This window comes from Budorcas taxicolor, chromosome 1, assembly GCF_023091745.1.
Source record: "Budorcas taxicolor isolate Tak-1 chromosome 1, Takin1.1, whole genome shotgun sequence".
Taxonomy (NCBI): domain Eukaryota; kingdom Metazoa; phylum Chordata; class Mammalia; order Artiodactyla; family Bovidae; genus Budorcas; species Budorcas taxicolor.
Window position 1 is genome coordinate 216664693 of NC_068910.1, and position 25559 is coordinate 216690251.

General features: G+C 40.2%; 1 protein-coding gene across 2 annotated transcripts in view; it reads right to left on the reverse strand.

The window, feature by feature from the left end:
* Window positions 1–596: 596 nt before the first annotated feature.
* HACL1 (2-hydroxyacyl-CoA lyase 1) overlaps window positions 597–25559 on the reverse strand; it is a 44706-nt gene continuing 19743 nt past the window's right edge. For both annotated transcript variants that reach the window (XM_052638322.1, XM_052638321.1), the window contains 8 exons: window positions 24064–24169; window positions 22248–22331; window positions 21218–21319; window positions 16755–16909; window positions 15604–15762; window positions 14425–14532; window positions 13333–13519; window positions 597–743 (listed from right to left, as the gene is read on the reverse strand). In XM_052638322.1, the coding sequence (XP_052494282.1) occupies window positions 711–743; window positions 13333–13519; window positions 14425–14532; window positions 15604–15762; window positions 16755–16909; window positions 21218–21319; window positions 22248–22331; window positions 24064–24169 (934 nt within the window). In that variant the 3' untranslated portion in view covers window positions 597–710. The remainder of the gene's footprint in view (window positions 744–13332; window positions 13520–14424; window positions 14533–15603; window positions 15763–16754; window positions 16910–21217; window positions 21320–22247; window positions 22332–24063; window positions 24170–25559) is intronic.

Sequence of the window (25559 nt, forward strand, 5' to 3'; positions counted from 1 at the left end):
TCATTCTCATACTCTGATTGATCATTTGCTTTTTTCTATTAATTATACTTTCATGCCCTTTGCCCATTTTTTTGACTAGTACATTAACAGTTTTCTTATATATTAAGGCTGCTGATTGTTGCTCTCAGTGTGGTACACATAAACTGAGGCTGATAATCCAAATATCCCCTGAAATTATTAGTTTGGTGTGACATGACTTCTCCTCTAGCTTGGTAAGTTCTTTCCAGAAAAAGAAAACACACACACAACTTCTAGTGTAGAACAAGCCCCATCAAACACTGGGCAGACTAATGTACGAAGTGCTCAGTGGATAAACCACGAGGCAGAAATAGTCCAGGTACTCCAACTCACTGAACATGCCTCTCAGTACACAGTTCTTGAAGATTTTTTTGCCTGAAGAGGTTTCTAAAAGATATGTAACGTTAAGAAGGGATTTATTTAAAAGAATACTGACGTGTAGTTCAACAGTTAGGTAGTCCCAATACAATGTAACTAACCCCTTCTTCCATCTGTAAATGGTTATTTCTGTGGTAGGATTCTGGTAACTTTTTATATTTTTAATCAATTCCTACACTAAAAAATGTCACTTAGAAGTATTTTATTTAATTTTTGCATGACAATTTTAACATTATAGTGCTTTTGTTGTGAAAAATAAAATTCAATCTTATAGGAAAGCGAAAACTCTTCAAGTCACTCATTGGCATCTTTATTTACAGATTAGACTGGGTCAGCCAGTGAAAATCCTAGAAAAAGAAAAGAAACAAATATTCAGTCGAAAGAAATAACTACGTCAAACTATATCCTATTTCGCTTGCTCTAAAATCTGAAAGTCCCATTTTAACGACACTAGCCACAGTGGGGGTAAATGAAGCTTGTCTTTGATCTACAGCTTTTCCTAAAAAGGAGCTAAAAATCTGTTAGTGAATCTTCTGTCTCTTCCTACAAAACAACCTAGTATCACTTTCTGAATCTTGCCCCATTAATAGTAATCAGGGAACACACACAAAAACCTATAGAGTATGAAAGAAGCAGAAATACTACAGAACAGAACTATGTGGAAAACAAACTTATGGTTTGTCGTTGTTCAGTGGCTCAGTTATGTCCAACTTTGTGACCCCATGGACTGCAGCACGCCAGGCTTCCCTGTCCATCACCATCTCCCGGAGCTTGCTCACACTCACATCCATTGAGTCGGTGACGCTATCCAACCATCTCATCCTGTCGTCCCCTTCTCCTCCCACCTTCAACCTTTCCCAGCGTCAGGGTCTTTTCCAGTGAATCAGCTCTTTGCATCAGGTGGCCAAAGTATTGGAGCTTGAGCTTCAGCATCAGTCCTTCCAATGAACACTCAAGACTGATTTCCTTTATGATGGACTGGTTGGATCTCCTTGCAGTCTAAGGGACTCTCAAGAGTCTTCTCCAACACCACAGTTTGAAAGCATCAATTCTTTGGCGCTCAGCTTTCTTTAAGGTTCAACTCTCACATCTGCACATGATTACTGGAAAAACCATAGCTTTGACTAGATGGACCTTTGTCAACAAAGTAATGTCTCTGATTTTTAATATGCTTTGTCATAGCTATTGTTCCAAGGAGCAAGCATCTTTTAATTTAAAAGCTGCAGTCACCATCCACAGTGATTTTGGAGACCAAGAAAATAGTCTGTCACTGTTTCCATTGTTTCCCATCTATTTGCCATAAAGTGATGGGACTGGATGCCATGATCTTAGTTTTTTGAATCCTGAGTTTTAAGCCAGCTTTTTCACTCTCCTCTTTCAACTTAATCAAGAGGTTCTTTAGCTCCTGTTCCCTTTCTGTCATGAAGGTGGTGTTATCTGCATATCTGAGGTTATTGATATTTCTCCTAGCAATCTTGACTCCAGCTTGTGCTTCATCCAGCCCAGCATTTCGCATGATGTACTCTGCATATAAGTTAAATAAACAGGGTGACAAGCCTTGACACACTCCCTTCCCAATTTTGAACCAGTTTTTTATTCCATGTCTGGTTCTAACTGTTGCTTCTTGACTTGCATACATGTTTCTCAGGAGGTAGGTTAGGTGGTCTGGTATTCTCATCTCTTTAAGAATTTTCCACAGTTTGTTGTGATCCATAGTCAAAGGCTTTAGCATAGTCAATGAAGCAGGGGTAGATTTTTTTTTGGAATTCCCTTGCTTTTTCTATCACCCAATGGATGTTGGCAATTTGATTATCTGCGTTTTCCAAATCCAGCTAGTACACGTGGACGTTTCCAGTTCACATACTGTTTAAGCATAGCTGGAAGGATTTTGAGCATTACCTCGCTAGCTTGTGAAATGAGTGCAACTGTGCTATAGTTTGAACATTCTTTAGCATTACCCTTCTTTGGGTTTAGAATGAAAACTGACCTTTTCCAGTCCTGTGGCCACTGCTGAGTTTTCCAAATTTGCTAGCATACTGAGTGCAGCACTTTAACAGCATCACCTTTTAAGATCTGAAATAGCTCAGGCAGAATTCCATCACCTCCACTAGCTCTGTTCATGGTAATGCTTCCTAAGGCCCACTTGACTTCACACTCCAGGATGTCTGGCTCTAGGAGAGTGATCACACTACCATGGTTATCCAGGTCATTAAGGCCTTTTTTTGTATAGTTCTTCTGTGTATTCTTGCCAACTTACGGTTACCAAGGGGAAAAAGGAGGGGAGGGGGAGGGGAGAAACTGGGAGATAGGGACTGACATATAAATACCACTATATATAAAACAGGTAACTAATGAGAACCTATTGTATCGCATAGGGGACTCTAGTCATATTATGCAGTGACCTACATGGGAAGAGACTCTAAAAAGGAATGGACATATGTATAATTGATTAGTTTTGCTGAACAGCAGAAACCAACACAACACTGAAAACCAACCATGAAGTGAAGTGAAGTCGCTTAGTCGTGTCCGACTCTTTGCGACCCCATGGACCATAGCCTATCAGGCTCCTCTGTCCATGGGATTCTCCAGGCAACAGTGCTGGAGTGGACTGCCATTTCCTTCTCCAGGGGATCTTCCCGACCCAGGAATCGAACCTGGGTCTCCCGCATTGCAGGCAGACGCTTTACCGTCTGAGCCACCAGGGAAACCAACTATATGCCAATAAAAATTAAGTTTTTCAAAGAAGGAGAGGAGATGGAGGAGGAAAGAGGGCCAAGCTCCATGTCTAAGCAATCTGAGCAGAACTTCGGTAGAAAGAGCAGTGCACGGAAGCCTTTTCCAGGACAGAAACTATCCTACCCACAGAGCCCGGACACTGGCAACGGCAGAGGTTAGGTCCTCCCCGCACAGCAAGCAGCCCGCTACACCGCTAACCAGTGATGAGCGGTGGCCGCCAGTCTGTTCTCTGTATCTGAGTCTGCTTCTCTTCTGTTACGTTCATTCGTCTTATTTTAGATTCCACATTAGCAAGTGACAATACAGTGTTTTCCTTTCTCTATCTGACTTATGTCACGAGAATGACATCCTCTAGGTCCATCCACCTTCTTGCAGATCATGGGATCTCCTTTTTTATGGCTGAATAGTATTCTATTGCTCATGTATATCACATCTTTAAAAAGATTTATTTACTTATTTATTTCTGGCAGTGCTGGGTCTTCACTGCTGCACAAGCCTTTCTCTAGATGCAGCAAATGAGGGCTCCTCTCTGGTTGCAGAGGGCGGGCTTCTCGTTACGGTGGCTCCTCTCGCTGTGGAGCACAGGCTCTGCAGCGCACGGGCTTCATTAGTCACAGCCTGCAGGCTCAGCAGTTGCAGCTCCCAGGCTCTAGAGCACAGACTCAGTGGTTGTGGCTCCTGGGCTGTTGCTCCGTGGCATGTCCAATCTTCCCAGATCAGGGACTGAACCCATGTCTCCTGCATTGGCAGGCAGGTTCTTTACCACTGAATCACTGGCGAAGCCCATACCACAATCTGCTTCAGCCATTCATTGGTTGAGGAACACTAGGTTACTTCCATATCTTAGCTTTGTAAATAATGTTGCTCTGAACACTGGGGTGCATGTTATCTTTTCAGACTTAAACATATAGAAAAAAACTAGTGGTCACCAGTGGGGAGAAGGACAGGCGGAGGGACGAGATGGGGTATGAGATTCAGAGACACAAATTGCTCTGTATAAAGTAATTAAGCTACAAGGATATATTGCACAGCATAGGGAATATAGCCAATATTTTATATAAGTTTAAATGGAGTGCAGTCTATAAAAATCACTATGTTGTATACCTAAAACTAACATGGTACTGCAAATAAACTGTACTTTACTTTTAAAAAACGACAAATGGCAATGGACACATAATTAATCAATGAAAAGTAAACAGCTTAGAAACTGTAATATAGGTGGAATTCTACTGGAATGAAGATAAATATGTTGAAGTAGTAGATGGAAAAAAATACAAGGATAATCCTCATGGAATTATAAAAGAGGAAGTAGGAGGCTATATTTCTCCAGCAATACCCTCCAAGTTCATAGAGAACCCAGAAGAGACCACTAGAGCAGACCATTTAGAAAGGTGAACACAGTGGCAGAGAAAGGACGCTCAGTCAGGGCCCTCCTGTGACTAACACCAGCCCGCTTTGTCTGTCTGCTCTGACCACGCTTACCAGGGCTTTAGCCCTTAGTGCTCTGATGCTCTGATGCCAGGAGGAGGCGCTCTTGGCTGCAACACTAACACCCCAGCTACTGGAAAGTAGGTGCTCAGCTAGACAAAAGGACACGGGATTTTAAAACCTATCTATTGGGTGTCTTGGTTCAGTTCAGTTCAGTTGCTCAGTCGTGTCCGACTCTTTGCGACCCCATGAATCGCAGAACGCCAGGCCTCCCTGTCCATCACCAACTCCCGGAGTTCACTCAGACTCACGTCCAATGAGTTGGTGATGCCATCCAGCCATCTTCATCCTCTGTCGTCCCCTTCTCTTCCTGCCCCCAATCCCTCCCAGCATCAGAGTCTTTTCCAATGAGTCAACTCTTCGCATGAGGTGGCCAAAGTACTGGAGTTTCAGCTTCAGCATCATTCCTTCCAAAGAACACCCAGGACTGATCTCCTTTAGAATGGACTGGTTGGATCTCCTTGCAGTCCAAGGGACCCTCAAGAGTCTTCTCCAACACCACAGTTCAAAAGCATCAATTCTTCGGCGCTCAGCTTTCTTCACAGTCCAACTCTCACATCCATATATGACCACGGGAAAAACCATAGCCTTGACTAGATGGACCTTTGTTGGCAAAGTAATGTCTCTAGCTAGTAGGAATTATTTGAACAAAGAGTTTCTTTCTAAGGCAATCAATAAACCCACAAAGGTGCCGAGCAGATTCTTAAAGTTGAAAACCCTACCTTAAAACAGTCTGGCTGCTTGCTCCGTGTAAACTGTGCTAACCCCACCTACCTCATCGTCTTTCTGTGCTCACCATCCCCATTACCATGCTTCTTCTTAAGTATCTCTTCTCTCTGCTATGAGAACAGCCAATGACAGGCTATGCCAAAGCCTTTCTCTCCCTGTTTTTAAATTTTAATTGAAGTATAATTGACACGCGTGCATGCTAAGTTGCTTCAGTCATGCTCTACTCTCTGTGACCCTATGGACTGTGGCCCACCGGGTTCCTCAGTCCATGGAATTCTCTGGATAGAAACACTGGAGTGGGATGCCATACATTCCTCCAGGGGATCTTCCTGATGCAGGGACTGAATCTGCACCTCCCATGGCCCCTGAACTGCAGTCAGATTCTTTACTGCTGAGCCACTGGGAAGGCCCTATAATTGACTTATAACATTACATTCATTTCAGGGGCCTCCCAGGTGGCATCAGCAATAAACAACCTGCCTGCCAATGCAGGAGACATAAGAGATGTGGGTTCGATCCCTGGATCAGGAAGATCCCCTGGAAGAGAAAATGGCAACCCACTCCAGTATTTGTGTCTGGAGAATTCCATAGACAGAGGAGCCTGGAAGGCTACGTCCATGGGATTGCAGAGTGTGACACAACGGAGCAACACACACACACACACACATTATACTCATTTCAGGTATACAACATAATGACTGGATATTTGTACACATCAAAAAATGATCACAACAAATCTAGCTAACACCCATCACTATATATAGTCACAAAAATGTTACTGTAATGAGAGAACTTTTAATAACTGTTAGGTTAGCAACTTTCAAATATGCAACACAGCATTATTAACCACAGTTACCATGCTGTTCATTACATCTCTGAAGACTTATAACTGGAAATTTGTACCTTTTGACCCCCATAGGCCATTTTGCCCACTCCCCACCCACCAACGCTGGTGACCAACACCGGTTTTCTGCACTGATGAGCTGGGGTTTTTGTTTGTTTGGGGCTCCATATGTGAAGCCATGTGACACATCTCTCTCTGACTTGAGTCACTCAGCACAACGCATTCAAGGCCGACCCACGTTGTTGCAGTGCTAAGACTCCATCCTTTTTATGGCTAAATAATAGGCCATAAAAATACACACACAATTCTGTGTGTATTTACAAACCATTTGAGGAATCACTGAGCTAACATGGACTGGAATGGGTGAACTTAACTCAGATAATCAATATATCTACTACTGCGGGCAAGAATTCCTTAGAAGAAATGGAGTAGTCCTCATAGGCAACAAAAGAGTCTGAAATGCAGTACTTGCGTGCAATCTCAAAAATGACAGAATGATCTCTGTTCGTTTTCAAGGCAAACCTGCAATATCATAATAATCCAAGTCTATGCCCCAACCACTAATGCTAAAGAAGCTGAAGTCTGAACCGAGATATGAAGACCCTAGAAGACCTTCTAGAACTAACACCCCCAAAAGATGTCCTTTTCATTATAGGGTACTGGAAGGCAAAAGTAGGAAGTCAAGAGATACCTGGTGTAACAGGCAAGTTTGGCCTCAAGTACGAAATGAAGCAGGGAAAAGGCTAACAGAGTTTTGCCAAGAGAATGCACTGGTCATAGCAAACACCCTCTTCCAACAACACAAGAGAAGACTCTACACATGGACATCACCAGATGGTCAATACCAAAATTAGGATGATTACATTCTTTGCAGCCAAAGATGGAGAAGCTCTATACAGTCAGCAAAAACAAGACCAGGAGCTGTGACTCAGATCATGAATTCCTTATTGCAAAATTCAGACTTAAATTGAAGTAGGGAAAACCACTAGGCGATTCAGGTATGACCTAAATCAAACCCATTATGATTATACAGTGGAAGTGACAAATAGATTCAAGGAATCAGATCTGATAGAGTGCCTGAAGAACTATGGATGGAGGTTCATAACACTGTACAAGAGGTGGTGATCAAAATCATCCTCAAGAAAAAGAAATGCAAGAAGGCAAAATAGTTGTCTGAGGATGCCTTACAAATAGCTGAGAAAAGAAGGAAAGTGAAAGGCAAAGGAGAAAAGGAAAGATAAAATCATCTGAATGCAGAGTTCCAAAGAATAGCAAGGAGAGATAAGAAAAGCTTCCTAAGTGATCAGTGCAAAGAAATAGAGGAAAACAACAGAATGAGAAAGACTAGAGATCTCTTCAAGAAAATTAGAGATACCGATGAAACATTTCATGCAAAGACAGGCACAATAAAAGACAGAAACGGTATGGACTTAACAGAAGCAGAAAATATTAAGAAGAGGTGGCAAGACTACACAGAACTATACAAAAAAGATTTTCATGATCCAGATAACCACGAAGGTGTGATCACTCACCTAGAGCCAGACATCTTGGAGTATGAAGTCAAGTAGGCCTTAGGAAACATCACTACAAACAAAGCTAGTGGAGGTGATGGAATTCCAGTTGAGCTATTTCAAATCCTAAAAGATGATGCTGTGAAAGTGCTGCACTCAAAAGTCCAGCAAATTTGGAAAATTCAGCAGCAGCCACAGGAGTAGAAAAGGTCAGTTTTCATTCTAGTACCAAAGAAGGGAAATGCCAAGAAATGTTCAAACTATCACACAGTTGCATTCATTTCATATGCTAGCAAAATCATGCTCAAAATTCTCCAAACCAGGCTTCAACAGTATGTGAATCGAGAACTTCCAGATGTTCAAGCTGGATTTACAAAAGGCAGAGGAACTAGATCGAATTGCCAACATCTGCTGGATCATAGAAAAAGCAAGCGAATTTCAGAAAATCATCTACTTCTGTCTTATTGACTATGCTAAAGGCTTTGACTGTGTGGATCACAACAAACTGTTAAACATCCTTAAGGAGATGAGATACCAGACCAGCTTACCTACCTCCTGAGAAATCTGTATTCAGGTCAATGAATAACAGTTAGAATTGGACATGGAACAACGGAATACTGGTTCCAAATTGGGAAAGGAGTATATCAAGGCTGTATTCTGTCACCCTGCTTATTCAACTTATATGCAGAGAACATCATGTGAAATACCAGGCTGGATGAAGCGCAAGCTGGAATCAAGATTGCCAGGAGAAATATCAATAACCTCAGATATGTAGATGACACCACCCTTATGGTAGAAAGCGAAGAGGAATTAAAGAGCCTCTTGATGAAGGTGAAGGGGAGAGAGAAAAAGCTGGCTTAAAACTCAACGTTCAAAAAACTAAGATCATGGCATCCAGTCCCATCAGTTCAATTCAGTCTCTCAGTCGTGTCTGACTCTTTGGAACCCCATGAACCGCAGCACGCCAGGCTTCCCTGTCCATCACAAACTCCTGGAGTCCACCCAAACCCATGTCCATTGAGTCGGTGATGTCATCCAACCATCTCATCCTCTGTCGTCCCCTTCTCCTCCTGCCCTCAATCTTTCCCAGCAGTTTATGGCAAATAGATGGGGAAACAATAGAAACAGTGACAGACCTTATTTTCTTGGGCTCCAAAATCACTGCAGATGGTGACTACAGCCATGAAATTGAATGAGGCTTGCTCCTTGAAAGAAATGCTATGATAAACCTAGCCAGCATATTAAAAAGCAGAGACATTACTTTGCTGACAAAGGCTCATCTACATCAAAGCTACAGTTTTTCCACTAGTCATGTATGGATGTGAGAATTGGACCATAAAGAAAGCTGAGCACCAGAGAATTGATGCTTTTGAACTGTGGTGCTACAGAAGACTCTTGAAAGTCCCTTGGACTGCAAGATCAAACCAGTCAATCCTAAAGGAAATCAATCCTGAATATTCATTGGAAGGACTGATGCTGAAGCTCCAATATTGTGGCCACCTGATGCAAAGAGCTGACTTATTAGAAAAGATCATGAAGCTGGAAAAGACTGAAGGTAGGAGGAGAAGAGGGTGACAGAAGATGAAGTGGATGGATGGCATCACTGACTTAATGGACATGAGTGTGATCAAGCTCCAGGAGATGGTGAAGGACAGGGAAGTCCATGGGGTTGCAAGAGGTGAACAGGACTGAGCGACTAAACTACAACAGCATCTATGAAGATGATCATATTATTTTTATCCTTCATTTTGTTAATGTAGTGTACCACAATGACTGATTTGTAGATACCAACTGTTTTTAAATACCTGGAATAAACCCTAGTTCATCATACAATATAACCTTTTAATGTATTATTGAATTTGGTTTGCTAAGATTTTATTAAGGTTTTTATATCTATGTTCATCAAGGAAAATTTTCTTTTCTTGTGGTATCCTTGCCTGGTCTTGGTTATCGAGGTAAATTTGGCCTTATAAAAATGACTTCACAAGTGTTCCTTTCTCCTTTATTTTCTGAAAGAATTTGAGAAGAACTGATATTAATTCTGCTTTGAATGTCTGGTAGAATTCACCAATGAAGCCACCTTGTCCTGGACTTTTGTTTCAGAGGTTTTGATTACTAATTCAATCTTCTAACTACTAATCAGTTTGTTCAAATTTTTTATTTCTTCATGATCCAGTCTTGGTACTTTACATGTTTCTAGGAATTTATCCATATATTTTAGGTTGTCAAATTTATTGGTATATATTTGTTCATAGCAGTCTCTATGAATTTTTATATTTCCACAGTATCAGTTGTAATGGCTCATCTTTCATTTCTGATTTTGAGTCCTCTCCCTTTATTCTTGCTAATTCTAGCTAAAGTTGTGTCAATTTTAACTCTTCAAAGAGCCAGCATTAAGTTACATCAATCTTTTCTACTGTGTTTTTAGACTCTATTTCATTTATATGTTCTCTGATCTTTGTTATTTCCTTCCTTCTAACAACTTTGGGCTTTTTTCCTCCCCTAGTTCCTTCAAGTATAAAGTCAGGTTGTTTGAAAATTTTCTTGTTTTTTGAGGTAGGCTTTTATTGCTATGAACTTCTGAGACCTGCTTTTGCTGCATCCCATAAATTTTGATACATTTTATTTCCATTTTCATTTGTCTCAGACATTATAAAAAAATTTTTTTTAAATTTCTTCTTCGACCTCTTTCCTGCTCAGTAACATGTTGTTTCAGCTCCACGTTTTCTACTTTTCTTTGGTAATTGATTTCAAGTTTCACACTATGGTGGCTGAAAAAGATGCTTTGTATGATTTTATTCTTAAATTTATGAAGATTTGTTTTGTGTCCTAACATATGACCTATCCTGGAGAATGTTTCATGTGCACTTGAAAAGAAATGTGTATACTGCTGTTTTTGAAAGGAATGTTCTGAATACATATATTATTGACTGGGGAGTTTTTGCAGAAACTAATGCCTGTGGCCTGGAAAATCCCATGGACGGAGGAGCCTGGAAGGCTGCAGTCCATGGGGTCGCTGAGGGTCAGACACGACTGAGCGACTTCACTTTCACTTTTCACTTTCCTGCATTGGAGAAGGAAATGGCAACCCACTCAGTGTTCTTGCCTGGAGAATCCCAGGGACGGGGGAGGCTGGTGGGCTGCCGTCTATGTGGTCGCACAGAGTCAGACACGACTGAAGCGACTCAGCAGCAGCAGCAGCAACGCCTGTGGCCAATGATTTGTCATGTAAGTGTATATTGAAATGTTTTCAGTCAGTAAGTTAAGTCCATCTGTTCAAATGCGTCATCTAAGGTTGATGTTTCCTAACTGATTTTGTGTCTGGATAAGCTATCACTGATGTAAGTGGATGTTAAAGTTCCTGAATATTATTATATTGATGTCTCCTTCTCTTTAGGTCTGTAAATATTTGCTTTCTATCCATGTGTATGTGTGTATTTTCCTATCTTGCATGCATACTTATAAATGTTACGTCTTTTTGTTGGATTGACTCTTTTATCATTAAATAAAGCGCCTCTTTTTCTCTTATTACAGTCTTTTGTTTTGAAGTCTATTTTATCTGATATAAGTACACCCACTCTAGCTTTCATTTGGTTTCTATTTGCATGAATTATTTTTTTCCATCTCTTTATTTTCAGTCTGTGTGTGTTCTTATAACTGAAGTGAGTCTCTTATAGGCATAAGATATAGATGTATCTTTTATCCATTCAGCCACTCTATTTATTTTGATTCAAGAACTTAATAGATTAATATTTAAAGTAATTACTGATAAGTATGTACTTATTGCCATTTTGTTCTTTTCTGGCTGTTTTGTAGTTCCCCTTTATTCCTTTTACCAAAGTCCTTGTTATCTGTTTTATAAAAACAGAATTTTAGTACAATTCTATATATTTCATAGATTCTAAGTAAGTTAATTTACATTTCATTTACTATCAGGTGTCCGTTTTGCCCATTTGTCCACTGCCTTGTTCAAAACAGAAAAAAATCTAACAGCAGATGTATAAAGAACCAAGACAAAAACTCCTTGAAAAAATATACAAAACATTGAAAACAACAGCTGATATGCAAGGTGTAAGCTTGAAGGCCAGGTATATAAGAGAAAGCAAAAGTAGCTGGACCAGGATCAAAGTACAAAGTTAAGTATGAAAAGCAACTTCATCTGGAATGGAAGAGGAAGAGACTATAAAATTTATCATTTATTGTACTGCTATAGTCTATACTGCAGTTCTGCTTTAGAGGCCAAAGTACCTTTGAATATAATTGCCCAAATTACCCTATTATATAATCTCATATCCTATTGAGACTATATCCACTCTCTGCCTTCCAGCCACTTTGGCCTTCTCTCAGTTTTCTGGACTTGCCATGCTCTGTCCTGCTAAACAGCCTGTGCACGGCGTTCTTCTTGCTTCTTTGCTGAGCATGTCCTACTTCCCTACTTATCCTTCAGCTCTCAGTTTAAGCATCACTTCTGAGAAGACTTCCTGGTGACTCCAGTATAAACTGAATTCCTTTGTGGGTTTTTTTGTTTGTTTCCAAATTTATTTTATTGAAGTATACTTAGTTGATTTACAATGTTGTGTTAATTTCTGCTAAATAGCAAAGTGATTCCATTATACATGTATACAGATATCCTTTTTCATGTTCTTTTCCATTAAGGCTTATAATAGACTTTTGAACATAGTTCCCTGTGTTATACAGTAGGACTCTGTTGCCTACCCATTTTATAGATCATAGTTTGCACCTGCTGATCCTAAACTCCCAATCCATCCCTTCCCTCTCGCCCTCCCCCGCGGCAACCCCAAATCTGCTCTCTGTATCAGTCAGCTTCTGTTTCACAGGCAAGTTCATTTGTGTCAAATTTTAGATTCCACCTACAAATGATACCAGACAGTATTTGTCTTTCTGACTCACGTCACTCAATACGATAATCTCCAGGTCCACCCGTGTTGCTGCAAATGGCATAGCTTTGTCCCTCTTACAGCTGAGCAATGTTCCATTGCATGCAGGTGCTGCATTTTTATCTGCTCATCTCCTGACGGACATTTAGGCTGCTTCCATGTCTTCATTATTCCAAATAACGCTGCAGTGAACACTGGGGTGCATGTATCTTTTCAAATTATGGTTTTCATCAGATAGACGTCCAGGAGCAGGATTGCCGGATCATACGGCAACTCTATTTTTACTTTTTTGAGGAACTTCCATAGTTTTCCACAGTGGCTGCACCACTTTACACTCCCATCAACAGTGTAGGAAGGTTCCCTTTCCTCCACAACTTCTTGGATTCCTTTATGCTTATTCAGAACTGAGTTTCTTTCCTTCAGAGGAATTGCCTCACCCTACCGTGATACATTCTAGTTGAGAGGCGACGGACTGTACTTTCTGACTGGACAATAAACTCCACGAGGTGAGAACTGAGCCTAGTTTTGCTCACTAAGCTATTCTTAGCACCTGACATAGCACATCTAATACCTATCTTAACAAAATACTCATTGAACAAGCAGATGACAGTGACCAACTCAGAAATGGTTTACACAGAACTCTGCACATAAGAGGGTGTCCTATTTGGTAGATACTTTTGCGGGTGGGCTGGAGATGCATTTCTGCTTTCTGCTTAGCAATTGCCTTTACCTGGGCTTTCCGTGTGGCTTGCGGCTCAATCATGATGTTGATAAGGGAAGGATTAGTTGTGTCTGCCAGGCTCTGCCTCAGGGATTTCTGGAGTTCTTCTGGTGTTTGTACAAAATACCCTTTGCCTCCAAATGCAGTCATGACGTGCTCATAATGTGAGTGGGGCAGAAGAGACATTGGAGGGGCCCTAAAAAAAGAAGGTCATTCATAGTCAACAGAAAAGATTGTCTGAAATAACTTGTGGGAAAATTTCAGCTAAATTGAAAGGCATATGTAAACTGAGATGCCTCTACATTAAACTTTCCATACATTTTTTATTGTCTATGTGACAATGTCTAATGAACTTTCCATGATGATGGAAATTTTTGTATCTGTTCCGCCCAATACAGTGGCTACTAGTGACCTGCTGCTCTGAGCACTTTAAACGTAACTGGTTAAAAAGAGGAACTGAATTTTTAATTTAAACTTAAACAGCCAAATGTGGCTAGTAGCTACCTTGCTGGACAGTGTAAGCTATACCATCAACTATTACGAATCCCTCTCCTCATAAAAACGCAGAAAAAAGGAGTGATTACTACAAAGCAGCAAGTCACAACAAAACAACAAAGTCAGCAAGGCTTAAGAAACATACCATGCCCTGCTGCCCGATTCCATCTCTCACATCCCACGGCCAGCCACAGCACTGTCTCAGTGTGACTCTGGCATCAGATGACCAAAATTTAGCATGGTAAAAGGAAGGAAGACCTCCGTATCATAAATAATATCTAAACATCTATATTCCTATATTGTGCAGTAGGAATAGTAGGACTAGAAGCATTTTGCAATAAGCTTTTTTGTTAATAAGGCTTAGACATCAAACTCATTCACCTGAGACTTCAGTGGCTCCCTGATCATAAAGTGCTCATTGAAGTGCCAATCAAGGATGGTTGTGTGAAAAGGAACCATGCAGACAGAGCTTCTGCCCTGTAGAGCAGCCGGCCGTGGAAAGAAGCAATACTTACACCACACAGGCACACTCCGGTACAGCACACTTTTTAAACAGAGATTAAACTAGACGAGAAAAGTAAATATATGTTATTCCGGGTTACTTACACTGTAGTAGCATCTCCAAATTTTAACATTTCCTTCCAACTATCTGTATCAAAACCTTGATAAATTCCATTATTATTCACCACCAAAAGTACAATTGGCAAGTTGTATCTAAAATTGAGAGCAAAATATAAAGGAAATCATTTTCCATTCGAAAGCAATTTCTTTTCATTGGATTAAAATTTTAACTTGAAAATGGATAGTTTTCCACAGGCTCTTTTGTAGTATTAGGGTAAGACTAAAAATTGAGCATTTGATATCCTAGTGAAAGTGAAAGTCGCTCAGTTGTGTCTGACTCTTTGTGACTCCATGGACTGTAGCATGCCAGGCTCCTCTGTCCATGGGATTCTCCAGGCAAGAAGACTGGAGTGGGCTGCCATGCCCTTCTCCAGGGGATCTTTCCGACTCGGGGGTGAAACCCCAGTCTCCTGCACTGCAGGCAGACTCTTTACCCTCTGAGCTATCAGGGAAACCCTAATAAAGATTATCAAATTATTAACAGAAATATCATGGAGTGGTAGAAACAGTGAAAGGTTAGTGGCTGGCAGACTGATCCTACCACTGTGCAGCTGTGTACCTTGGGCAAATCACTGAGTTTTTCTGAACCTTGGTTTTCACAGATCTGGACGCTAACTAGAACGACACCTTCCATATTTAATCCCCCACTGAAGCACCTGCTGCTGCTGCTAAGTCGCTTCAGTCATGTCCGACCCTGTGCGACCCCATAGATGGCAGCCCACCAGGCTCCCCCGTCCTTGGGATTCTCCAGGCAAGGACACTGGAGTGGGTTGCCATTTCCTTCTCCAATGCGTGAGAGTGAAAAGCGAAAGTGAAGTCGCTCACCTAGGTTGCTTCAACTGTTCCTCACAACTGTCCTTTAAGGCAGGAACTAGTGTGACTCCTATCCCTGCTTTGGAGGAGACTGAAGTTTGGTTAAGAGACTTATTTCGGGTCTTGGTGGAACAGCCAGCATTTAAATAATCCAGGCCATCTGACCCAGAGGCTGCGCTCTTAACCACCAAGCTCTGCTATCTCCCCAAAGAAATCAAGAGTTTCTCAGACCAGAACTTTTTTTCAGTGACCTAAAATCTACTCCCCTGTTTTGCATTAGGCAAGTGGGTCTTGGGTATAATTTTTCATATTTCAGAGAAAGAAATGCCCTGATTCAGGATGCTTTTTTACCTGCAGATGGTTTCTACTTCCATGCCAGAAAATCCAAATGCACTGTCTCCTTCCACACAGATGACACGCTTCCCTGGGTTTCTATCTTTAGCCACTATAGCAGCTGCAATGGCAAATCCCAAACCGACTCCCATTGTTCCAAAAGTACCAGCATCAAGTCTGTTGGGGAACAGAGCTAAAATGAAACTCTCTGGGCATATCACAGACGGTGGGTTGGCACAGATCTAGTCATATCCACATGGCTCATGGAACAATAAAGAACAATAAAAACATTCTCCTTATTATTAAGTTTTAAGACTGTGAGAAACTAATTTGTTACGGATAAGCAGAATGAATGGGAAAAATCACCTATGATTGCTTGGAAGACTGTGAATATATCCTCAGAACACTGAGTACACAAATTATCACATGACCTCAGGACACACCAAGCATTGCTGTTCAGTTGCTAAGTCGTGTTTGACCCTATGGACTGCAGAATGCCAGGCTCCTCTATTTTCTACTATTTTCCAGAGTTTGCTCAAATTCATGTCCATCGAGTCAGTGATGCTATCTAACCATCTTATCCTCTGCCAGTCCCTTTTCCTTTTGCCTTCAATCTTTCCCAGCAGCAGTGTCTTTTCCAGTGTGTTGGTTCTTCCATCAGGTGGCCAAAGTATTAGAGCTTCAGCATCAGTCCTTCCAATGAATATGCAGGGTTGAATTCCCCTAAGATTGACTGGTTTTATCTCCTTGTAGTCCAAGGGACTCTCAGAGTCTTCTCCAGCACCACAATTTGAAAGCATCAATCTTTTGGCACTCCGCCTTCTTTATGGTCCAACTCTCACATCCATACATAACTGCTGGGAAAACCACAGCTTTGACTACACACACCTTTGCTGACAAAGTGATGTCTCTGCTTTTTAATATGCTATAGGTTTGTCATAGCTTTACTTTTAAGGAGCAAGTGTTTTTTAAGTTGCCTCTTTAGGGTAACAGGCAGCTCATCAGTCTCATACCAAGCACAGAAGTGCTCCAAAACCTTTCCTAAAAATACATTTATGAAGTATGTCCTTATGGCCACATAGAATTTTCAAATGTTTTTATTAGTTTGCTTTTTGTTGTTTCTAATTGAACACATTATTTCATTATAATTCCTTTTTTGGAAGCCTTACCTGTGGCGAGGAAGGTAGTTTTGAATCACAGTGCGTCCAATATCCATAGTATTTGCTCCTTCACTCACCACAAAACAGTCTCTGGGTAGCTGTTCTTGAACATGGTAGAATACTGTGTAATAGTTCATAGGCAGAGATTTTTTGGAAGCTAATTCCTAAAATATTAGAAGGAAATATAATCAAATTAGATTAGGATACAATGAGAATAAAAATAATCAATAAGCTACTTTTGAACTGATTTGCAACAACTATTTAGGTTGGTGCAAAAATAACTGCGGTTTTGCACTGTTGAACTTTGTTGTTCAATATTGGAATACATTCTTAAATAAATGTGGTTATGTTATACATCATTTTCACCTGCATTTCTCACTTTGTGTTTTTTTGCTTATGACATTATTTTCTGTTTATTTTATATTTATTTTAGACTAGGCAAATGATGTTAAGACAAAAAGCAAATCCGAGCAATTTTCTTATTTGAGTTCAAAATGGGTCATAAAGCAGCAGAGAAAACTCACAACGTCAACGCGTTAAGCCCAGGAGCTGCTAACAAATGTACACTGCAGTGGTGGTACAGGAAGTTTTGCAAAGGAGACAAAAGCCTTGAAGATGGGAAGTACAGTAGCCAGCCATCAGAAGTTGACAATGACCCACGAAGAGCAATCATTGAAGCTGACTGTAAGCTGATCCCTTACCTGAGAAGTTGTCCAAAACCTCAGTGTTGACCATTCTACAGTTGTTTGGCATTTGAAGCAAAATGGAAAGGCGAAAAACTTTAGTGAGTGAGTACCTCATGAGGTGACCAGAAATCAAAAAAATTGTCATTTTGAAGTGTTGTCCTTTCTTATTCTATGCAACAACGAACCATTTTTTGATTGGACTGTGACGTAAGACAAAAAGTAGATTTTACATGACAACTGGCGATGACCAGCTCAGTGGCTAGACCGAGAAGAAGCTCCAAAACTCTTCCCAAAGCCAAACTTCCAACAAAAACGGCCATGGTCACTGTCTGGTGGTCTGCTGCCCATCCGATCCACTACAGCTTTCTGAATCCCAGTGAAGCCATCACATCTGAGGAGTGCTCAGCAAATCGATGAGATGCACTGAAAATCGCAACATCTGCAACTGGTACTGATGAACAGAATGGGCCTAATTCTTCTCCACGACAACGCCCGACCACATGCCACACAACCCACATGTCCAAAGTTGAACAAATTGGACGATGAAGTTTTGCTTCACCCGCCATGTTCATCTGACTTCTTGCCAACCGACTACCACATCTTCAAGCATCTTGACAACTTTTCACAGGGAAAATGCTTCCATAACCAACAGGAGGTAGAAAATGCTTTCCAAGAGTTCACTGAATCCCAAAGCATGGATTTTTATGCTACAGGCATCAACAAACTTATTTCTTGTTGGCAAAAATGTGTTAATTGTAACAGGTCTTATTTTGATTAATAAAGATGTGTTTGAGCCTAGTTATTTCTGCTTTATTGACTATGCCAAAGCCTTTGACTGTGTGGATCACAATAAACTGGAAAATTCTGAAAGAGATGGGAATACCAGACCACCTAACCTGCCTCCTGAGAAATCTGTATGCAGGTCAGGAAGCAACAGTTAGAACTGGACATGAAACAACAGACTGGCTCCAAATAGGAAAAGGAGTACGTCAAGGCTGTATATTGTCACCCTGCTTATTTAACTTATATGCAGAGTACATCATGAGAAACGCTGGACTGGATGAAGCACAAGCTAGAATCAAGATTGGCGGGAGAAATATCAATAACCTCAGATACGCAGATGACACCACCTTTATGGCAGAAAGTGAAGAGGAACTAAAAAGCCTCTTGATGAAAGTGAAAGAGGAGAGTGAAAAAGTTGGCTTAAAGTTCAACATTCAGAAAACGAAGATCATGGCATCTGGTCCCAGCACTCCATGGGAAATAGACGGGGAAACAGTAGAAACAGTGTCAGACTTTATTTTTTTGGGCTCCAGAATCACTGTAGATAGTGATTGCAGCCATGAAATTAAGACGCTTACTCCTTGGAAGAAAAGTTATGACCAACGTAGATAGCATATTCAAAAGCAGAGACGTTACTTTGCCGACTAAGGTCCGTCTAGTCAAGGATATGGTTTTTCCTGTGGTCATGTATGGATGTGAGAGTTGGACTGTGAAGAAGGCTGAGCGCCAAAGAATCGATGCTTTTGAACTGTGGTGTTGGAGAAGACTCCTGAGAGTCCCTTGGACTGCAAGGAGATTCAACCAGTCCATTCTGAAGGAGATCAACCCTGGGATTTCTTTGGAAGGAATGATGCTAAAGCTGAAACTCCAGTACTTTGGCCACCTCATGCAAAGAGTTGACTCATTGGAAAAGACTCTGATGCTGGGAGGGATTGGGGGCAGGAGGAAAAGGGGACGACCGAGGATGAGATGGCTGGATGGCATCACTGACTCGATGGACGTGAGTCTGAGTGAAGTCCGGGAGTTGGTGATGGACAGGGAGGCCTGGTGTGCTGCGATTCATGGGGTCGCAAAGAGTCGGACACAACTGAGCGACTGAACTGAACTGAACTGATAATAATTTAAAATTTAACAGTCCAAAATTGCAATTACTTTTTCACCAACCTAATGTAAGCTATGAAATTCCCAAATGGCCATCAGATGACCACTCTGAGAAGCTATCTGACTTGTATACAGTCCTAGAGAATAGGCCACACAAAACAGGTCCCAGTTCCAATTTGGGACACAATCAAATAAGCCAGGAAATACCTCTCGTCCTGAAGATCCACAATGCACAGTAGCATATTAAAGACCAAGATGTCCCGTAGTAAAGACAGCTAAAAACACCAGCTTAAGCAAAACTAAACAGTCTTATTTGAGCACTTTCAGGAAAACACTGCCTTAGAAAAAAAGTGAAAATTTTATTCTAGAAGATTTTCATATAAAATATGGCTTATACTAAAACTAAGAAATGAAGCTGGGGTTTTGGAAAATCTGAAAGCCTAGTCCTTCCCTACACGCAGCACTAAGAAGGGGCTGTGCTTCACCCACTACTCTGGGGGGTCTCTGAATGGAGGAGGCAGCAAGGTCAAGGGCCTTGTCTGGCCAAACGCATTTAAGAGTATCAGCAGCAGAGCCCCATCTGGTCCCAGTGCTGCTTCTTCACCTGGACCACTTTCATCTGCTGGAGATTATACCCAAGACGGATGAGGGATCCTCCTATACTCCTGCACCAGAGAAGACAGGGAAGATCCTTCCATCTTAAACCAAGGTGATTCCTACAGAAAAGAAGGAATTAATCACAATATCATTTGGGAAAAAGATGTATGACTGGCTCTTGATAGAAGAAACAGACACTGATTAAAATTCCAAAGAAAGAAAGAATCATATACAATCAACTCTGTTTGGAAAATGCAAATTTATTCCAAGACAATTGATATATTAGGGAACAATGAGTATAGCTGGAATTTCATACTTGCTTATGCATGATTCTATCAGTTAGAAACACTACACAAACATAGAGAACTGCACCCAGCTGAACCAAGGTGCAGAGGGATACACAGAACAGTGGGGGAAAAAAATCAGAAACAACTTTGCCCACAGTCAAAGGGAAAACACTATCCATAAGTAAAGCCTTTAAAGAGAAACTGAAGAATCCTGCAGAAGTGGTGCATTTTTGGGCTAACAGTGGATGATTTGGTAATTTCATACATTACTACAATTTCCAAAGCGTTCAGCTACCAGGTAAAGCCTTGAGCACAGATGAGGAAGTTGCGAAAGAATTTCCAGCAGTGATACAAAAATTTCAATTGAAAAAGAAGGCTACAAATGGTCTCAATGACATAACAGAACAGAACACAGCAGCATAACATACTGCAAGGTAACATAAAAGTGAGGGGATGGATGTGTTAATTAACTAGATAGGGAGAATTCTTTCACAGTGTGTATGTATACCAAAGTACCATGATATACTTTACTTTATAATTTTATACCTTAATAAAATTGAAATTAAAAATAAGAAAAAGGTGGCTATACATTAGATCAAATTTTTAATTTTGATGAAACACTTATTTAAATGAATGCCTTAAAGAACTTACACCTTAAAGGCAGAAAAACATGCCCCAACATGCCCCAGGATTTAAGGTTCCAAAAGATTTCCTGTGATTTGGTACCAAGGTCAAACTGAGGATAAGGAGCCACAGCCACCCACACTGACTCTCACAGCTCTGTCCGGGGTCAGATCCCCACTTTCCACCGCTTCGCGGTAGCTCACAACCGGTAACCCTTCCAGTGCGCAGTTTCACAAGAAACTCAGGTGCTGTATTTATCATAATACATACATGAATGTGTGTGTGTGTGTATCTTATGCACGGTGATTTTAGGGATGCGTATGTATGCATGCTATGACAGAACTAACAACCTTGGACCTGCGGCGTTCTTGAATTTCAGTGGGTCCCGTATTACCTTGGATAAAGCTTCATTGCTCTTCATTTTTTCTCTCAGAACTTTCCACCACTCGCTCTCAGGAGGATACTGCCATGGTGTTTTATCAAATTGTTCTAAAAGCTAAAAAAAAAGAAACGTTTTCTTTCCTTTTCAAAAATAAGCTTAAATCATATTAGCATAAAAATCTCTTCTAAAGAAGACAACATAGCTACACTAGCCTACCCTTCACATCACTCACATTCTGTTTTTCCTCTTGGCAGTAAACGACTGATAGAAGATAGACAGGTACCACAGAAAGCCTCTGCTTAGTTCAGTGACAATCTCTGCCAGAAGCTGGGATCCCATAACAAAACAGAAGTGATACCCCAAGCACACATCACAGGCAGGGGCGTTCATAAGTCCTCCTCTATGTTTGACACTAGAAGGAAAGTCAAAGAACCTGGGCAAGAAGGTTCAGAGCCCTAATACCTAGGGATTCCCATGATACAGATCAAATTCTCCAGTGTTTTAATATGTGGTTGGGGATCACACCCTAATTTTGTGTAATGATGACTATGACACTAATTTATATCCAAAGCCAAGTGATAAATATGCTATATTTTATCTCCTGTCACAGTGAAATGTATAAATTATATACAAATAATAAGAATCTGGATAAGTCACTAGTAACAGCTTGAAGAGTAAAAATATCTTTATTGCCAAAAGAAACACTAAGCTAGAATTTTTTCCAGTAGGTAAAGCCATTTCTTGGCTCTAAGTTCAGTTCCTCTGGAAGCTGTATAATAATCTTTCAGATAGCTGGATCAGTTTGCCAAATAAATGCCTTTAAATTGTCACTCATTTAAAAAATGCTTAACTTACTCACATACAAATGATCTATATATAAGGAGTTGGATTTACCAAGTTCTATAGTTATATTTAAGAATAGCTTTCTATCATAAATTTTATTTAAGATATTAAAAGACCTGTTACCAAGTGAAACATTTTCAAGAACTGACTTCAGTTAAGACCAAGCCACATAAACTAGAACCTGGGCGAAAGCTCTCACCTGTTTAGTGACAGCATTTATGTCTCCAAGCAAGGTCACAGCAGGCCTTACATTATTCCCCAATTCTTCTGCACAGATATCAACCTAAAAAAGAGACAAGGCTAAAGAAAAAGCCATGTTCTTAAAAATAATTAAAGAATCAAGACTGAATAAATGGACTGTGCATGTGACACATAAGCATATGATTAAGATTTGATTTTCAAGAAGTTCCTTAATAAAAGTAAAAATCCATGAACTATATGAGTATCATGGCTAGTACAGAAACCTCACTAACTTCCCTCATCTTAAAATCTACTCTGTAGAACTTCAGTATTATTCCACTATACTCACAGGAACACATTTGAGTTGATCAATTATAGTTTTGAATACTTAATAATAGTTTTGAATACTTAATTACACTAGAATTCCTATTCAGAGCAGGAGTTCTCAAATTTGAATATGTATCAGAACCACCTGGTAGGCTTGTTAAACCAGAGACTGCAAGAATCCACCTCAGAGTTTCTTTTCTCAAGAGGTTTAGGGTGGCGCCCCAAAATGTGCATTCCTAACAGACTTCCCAGTGGTGCTGAAATTGCTGGTCCGGGAACCACATTTTGAGAGCCACTCATTGGAAAAGGTTGGGAAAGGCTGAGCGCAGGAGGAGAAGGGGTGACAGAGGATGAGATGGTTGGATGGCGTTACCAACTCAATGCACACGAGTTTGAGCAGATTCCAGGAGATAGTGAAGGACAGGGAAGCCTGGCGTGCTGCAGTCCAGTGGAGTCACAAAGAGTCAGACACGACTGAGTGGCTGAACAACAATCCAGGAAAAGCACAACTATGCCCTATTTACTCAGAATTCTGCTCCATTTCTGGATGGCCATGGGTCAGTGAAGACAGCTTCCTGAGAAGTAACTCAGGATGGACTCTATTCTGTAATCAAGAGGTGGCAGCATCTTCCAGTACAAGCCGAGTTTTGCTTGTCTGTGGCTTTAGTTTTCAATGGTTCCTGCTAGAAGTTGACTTAGGAAGTAAAAGGTAAACAGGGAGAAGACAGCACTGTAGCAAGGTCTTTATACAATCTATGTAGGGCAAACAGGTTTGTACACACACCAGTACTGGTTTTTCTACCAGTAGGGAAACCAGTTTATAAAGGTCATAAAGATACAAAGAAAGTGAAAGTGAAGTCACTCAGTCGTGTTCGACTCTTTGCGACCCCATAGACTGTAGCCGACTAGGCTCCTCTGTCCATGGGATTTTCCAGGCAATAGTACTGGAGTGGATTGCCATTTCCTTCTCCAGGGGATCTTCCCGACCCAGGGCTTGAACCCAGGTCTCCCACATTGTAGACAGAGGCTCTACCGTCTGAGCCACCAGGGAAGTCAAAGATACAAAAGCTTATTCCAAACATTGTTTAATGACATAGTTGCACCACTGTTTAGAGGTTTCTAACCAAAGGGTGTTTGAAAGTTTGGGAATCTAAAGAAACAACTCAATTCCTAATAGTGCTGAATGTTTTGTTCTAATTTACCTCCTACTTGAAACTCTTTTGTCTACCTTTAACTCTGAAGAAGAGGTAAATTGTGCTTTTCAAACTATTTAAAACTTGATTTTCAAAGGTTTTCTGGTTAGAAACAAAGTGAAACATTATATTCCACAGGCTTGAAAAGGCAGCTCACTTTGGTACCTGCAATTATGCTAGACAATTTATAAAATTCTACCTAAGTAAAAAGAGAAACAGTTCTTTATGAAAGTCAAGAAGAAAGCAGAGCTGGTAACGCTGAGAGAACAATAAAGGACACATAGCTTTGACTTTAAATCTCTCCTCTTTGAGTACCTGGATAAACTTCACATCTGGCTGATACCTTGGAGGCAGTCCAAAATGCAAAATCCAATTTAATCTGGCACCAAGTAATACAATTACATCAGCAAATTGCAAAGCCCTATTAAAAAGAAAAATCTGATATAACAAAAAGTATATTTACATTCTTATTTGAATTATTCTAAAATTAATTTCTAAAGTATCTGGAAAAGTCGAAATAATTTAGAGTTTGCCCTGCTCCTCAGAATGGGTTTAAATGGTAAATTTGATCTTTCAAACTTAAATAATTTATGAAGTCATCCTATTTAAATGGTAATATAAAAGTTGACATAAGCAGAAAATACTACCATACTATATAGCATTTATTACTTTTTCATCATTAGAAAAATTTTACAAGTCTACTGTAGATAATCAAGAAAAAACAGGAAAGTATAAGGAAAAAGCCAAAATTACCCAATATTACTATCAACTTATAAACTAGTATGAATATCCTGGCATACTTTCATTAATCTGCCTGCAATGCGGGAGACCTGGGTTCCACCCCTGGGTTGGGAAGATCCCCTGGAGAAGGGAAAGGCTCCCCACTCCAGTGTTCTGGCCTGGAGAATCCCGTGGACTGTACAGTCTTTGGGGTCACAAAAAGTAGGACTCGACTGAGCGACTTTTACTTTCACTTTTTTCCTATGCATGTATATTTTTATATAGTTGAGCTTATATACTAAATACTGTCCCATGCACTTTTGCTTACCGTATGCTTTCCCTTGTTATTGTTATTCTTAAACACAAATTTTAAAAGCTACACATTTTGTTGGACACAAATTTATTTCATCTCTTCTCAACTGCTGAATATTTTCTTTGTTATTAATAGTCTGGGTTGCATATCTTTATTTGACCACTTCACATTGATTCCTAGAAGCAGGTATTTTTATGATGATTGATTCACTTTCCCAAACTGCTTTCAAAAAATATTACACCAAGTGTATTTGTAATAGTTTTACATATTAATATCTTAATATTTTTGTCAATATAACTTGTTTTTTATTTTTACTTTGATATCCACTCTAATAACATAGCTATCAACTCTTGCTTCCCTTTTGTTTACCTCATCCATCTTTGCTTGTTTTTACATTGTATCATTTTTAAATGTGGCTCTAATGATACATATAACCATCATTATTATTGATCCAATTGAAAGTCTCCGTTTTTTTGCAGGATAATTTTTATTATCATAATTGCCATAGGTTTTGTTCTTTCTACTTCTTGACTGTTTGTTTCCCTTTTTTCTTATCTTTTGCCCAAAGAGAATCTTTTGCTTTTGTCTTCTGTAGTGGTTTATGCTATTTTTCACAGAAATTCAGCTATCATTTTAACTATACGGTCAAAAAAGCTATCCTTATATATACTGTTTTAGTCCTGTGGTCCAATTTAACAAACACATAAAAACTGGAAATGGAGAGATAGATTTGCTTATAGATACTCCAAAACCCTTAAAATTGTTGATACAATTATTT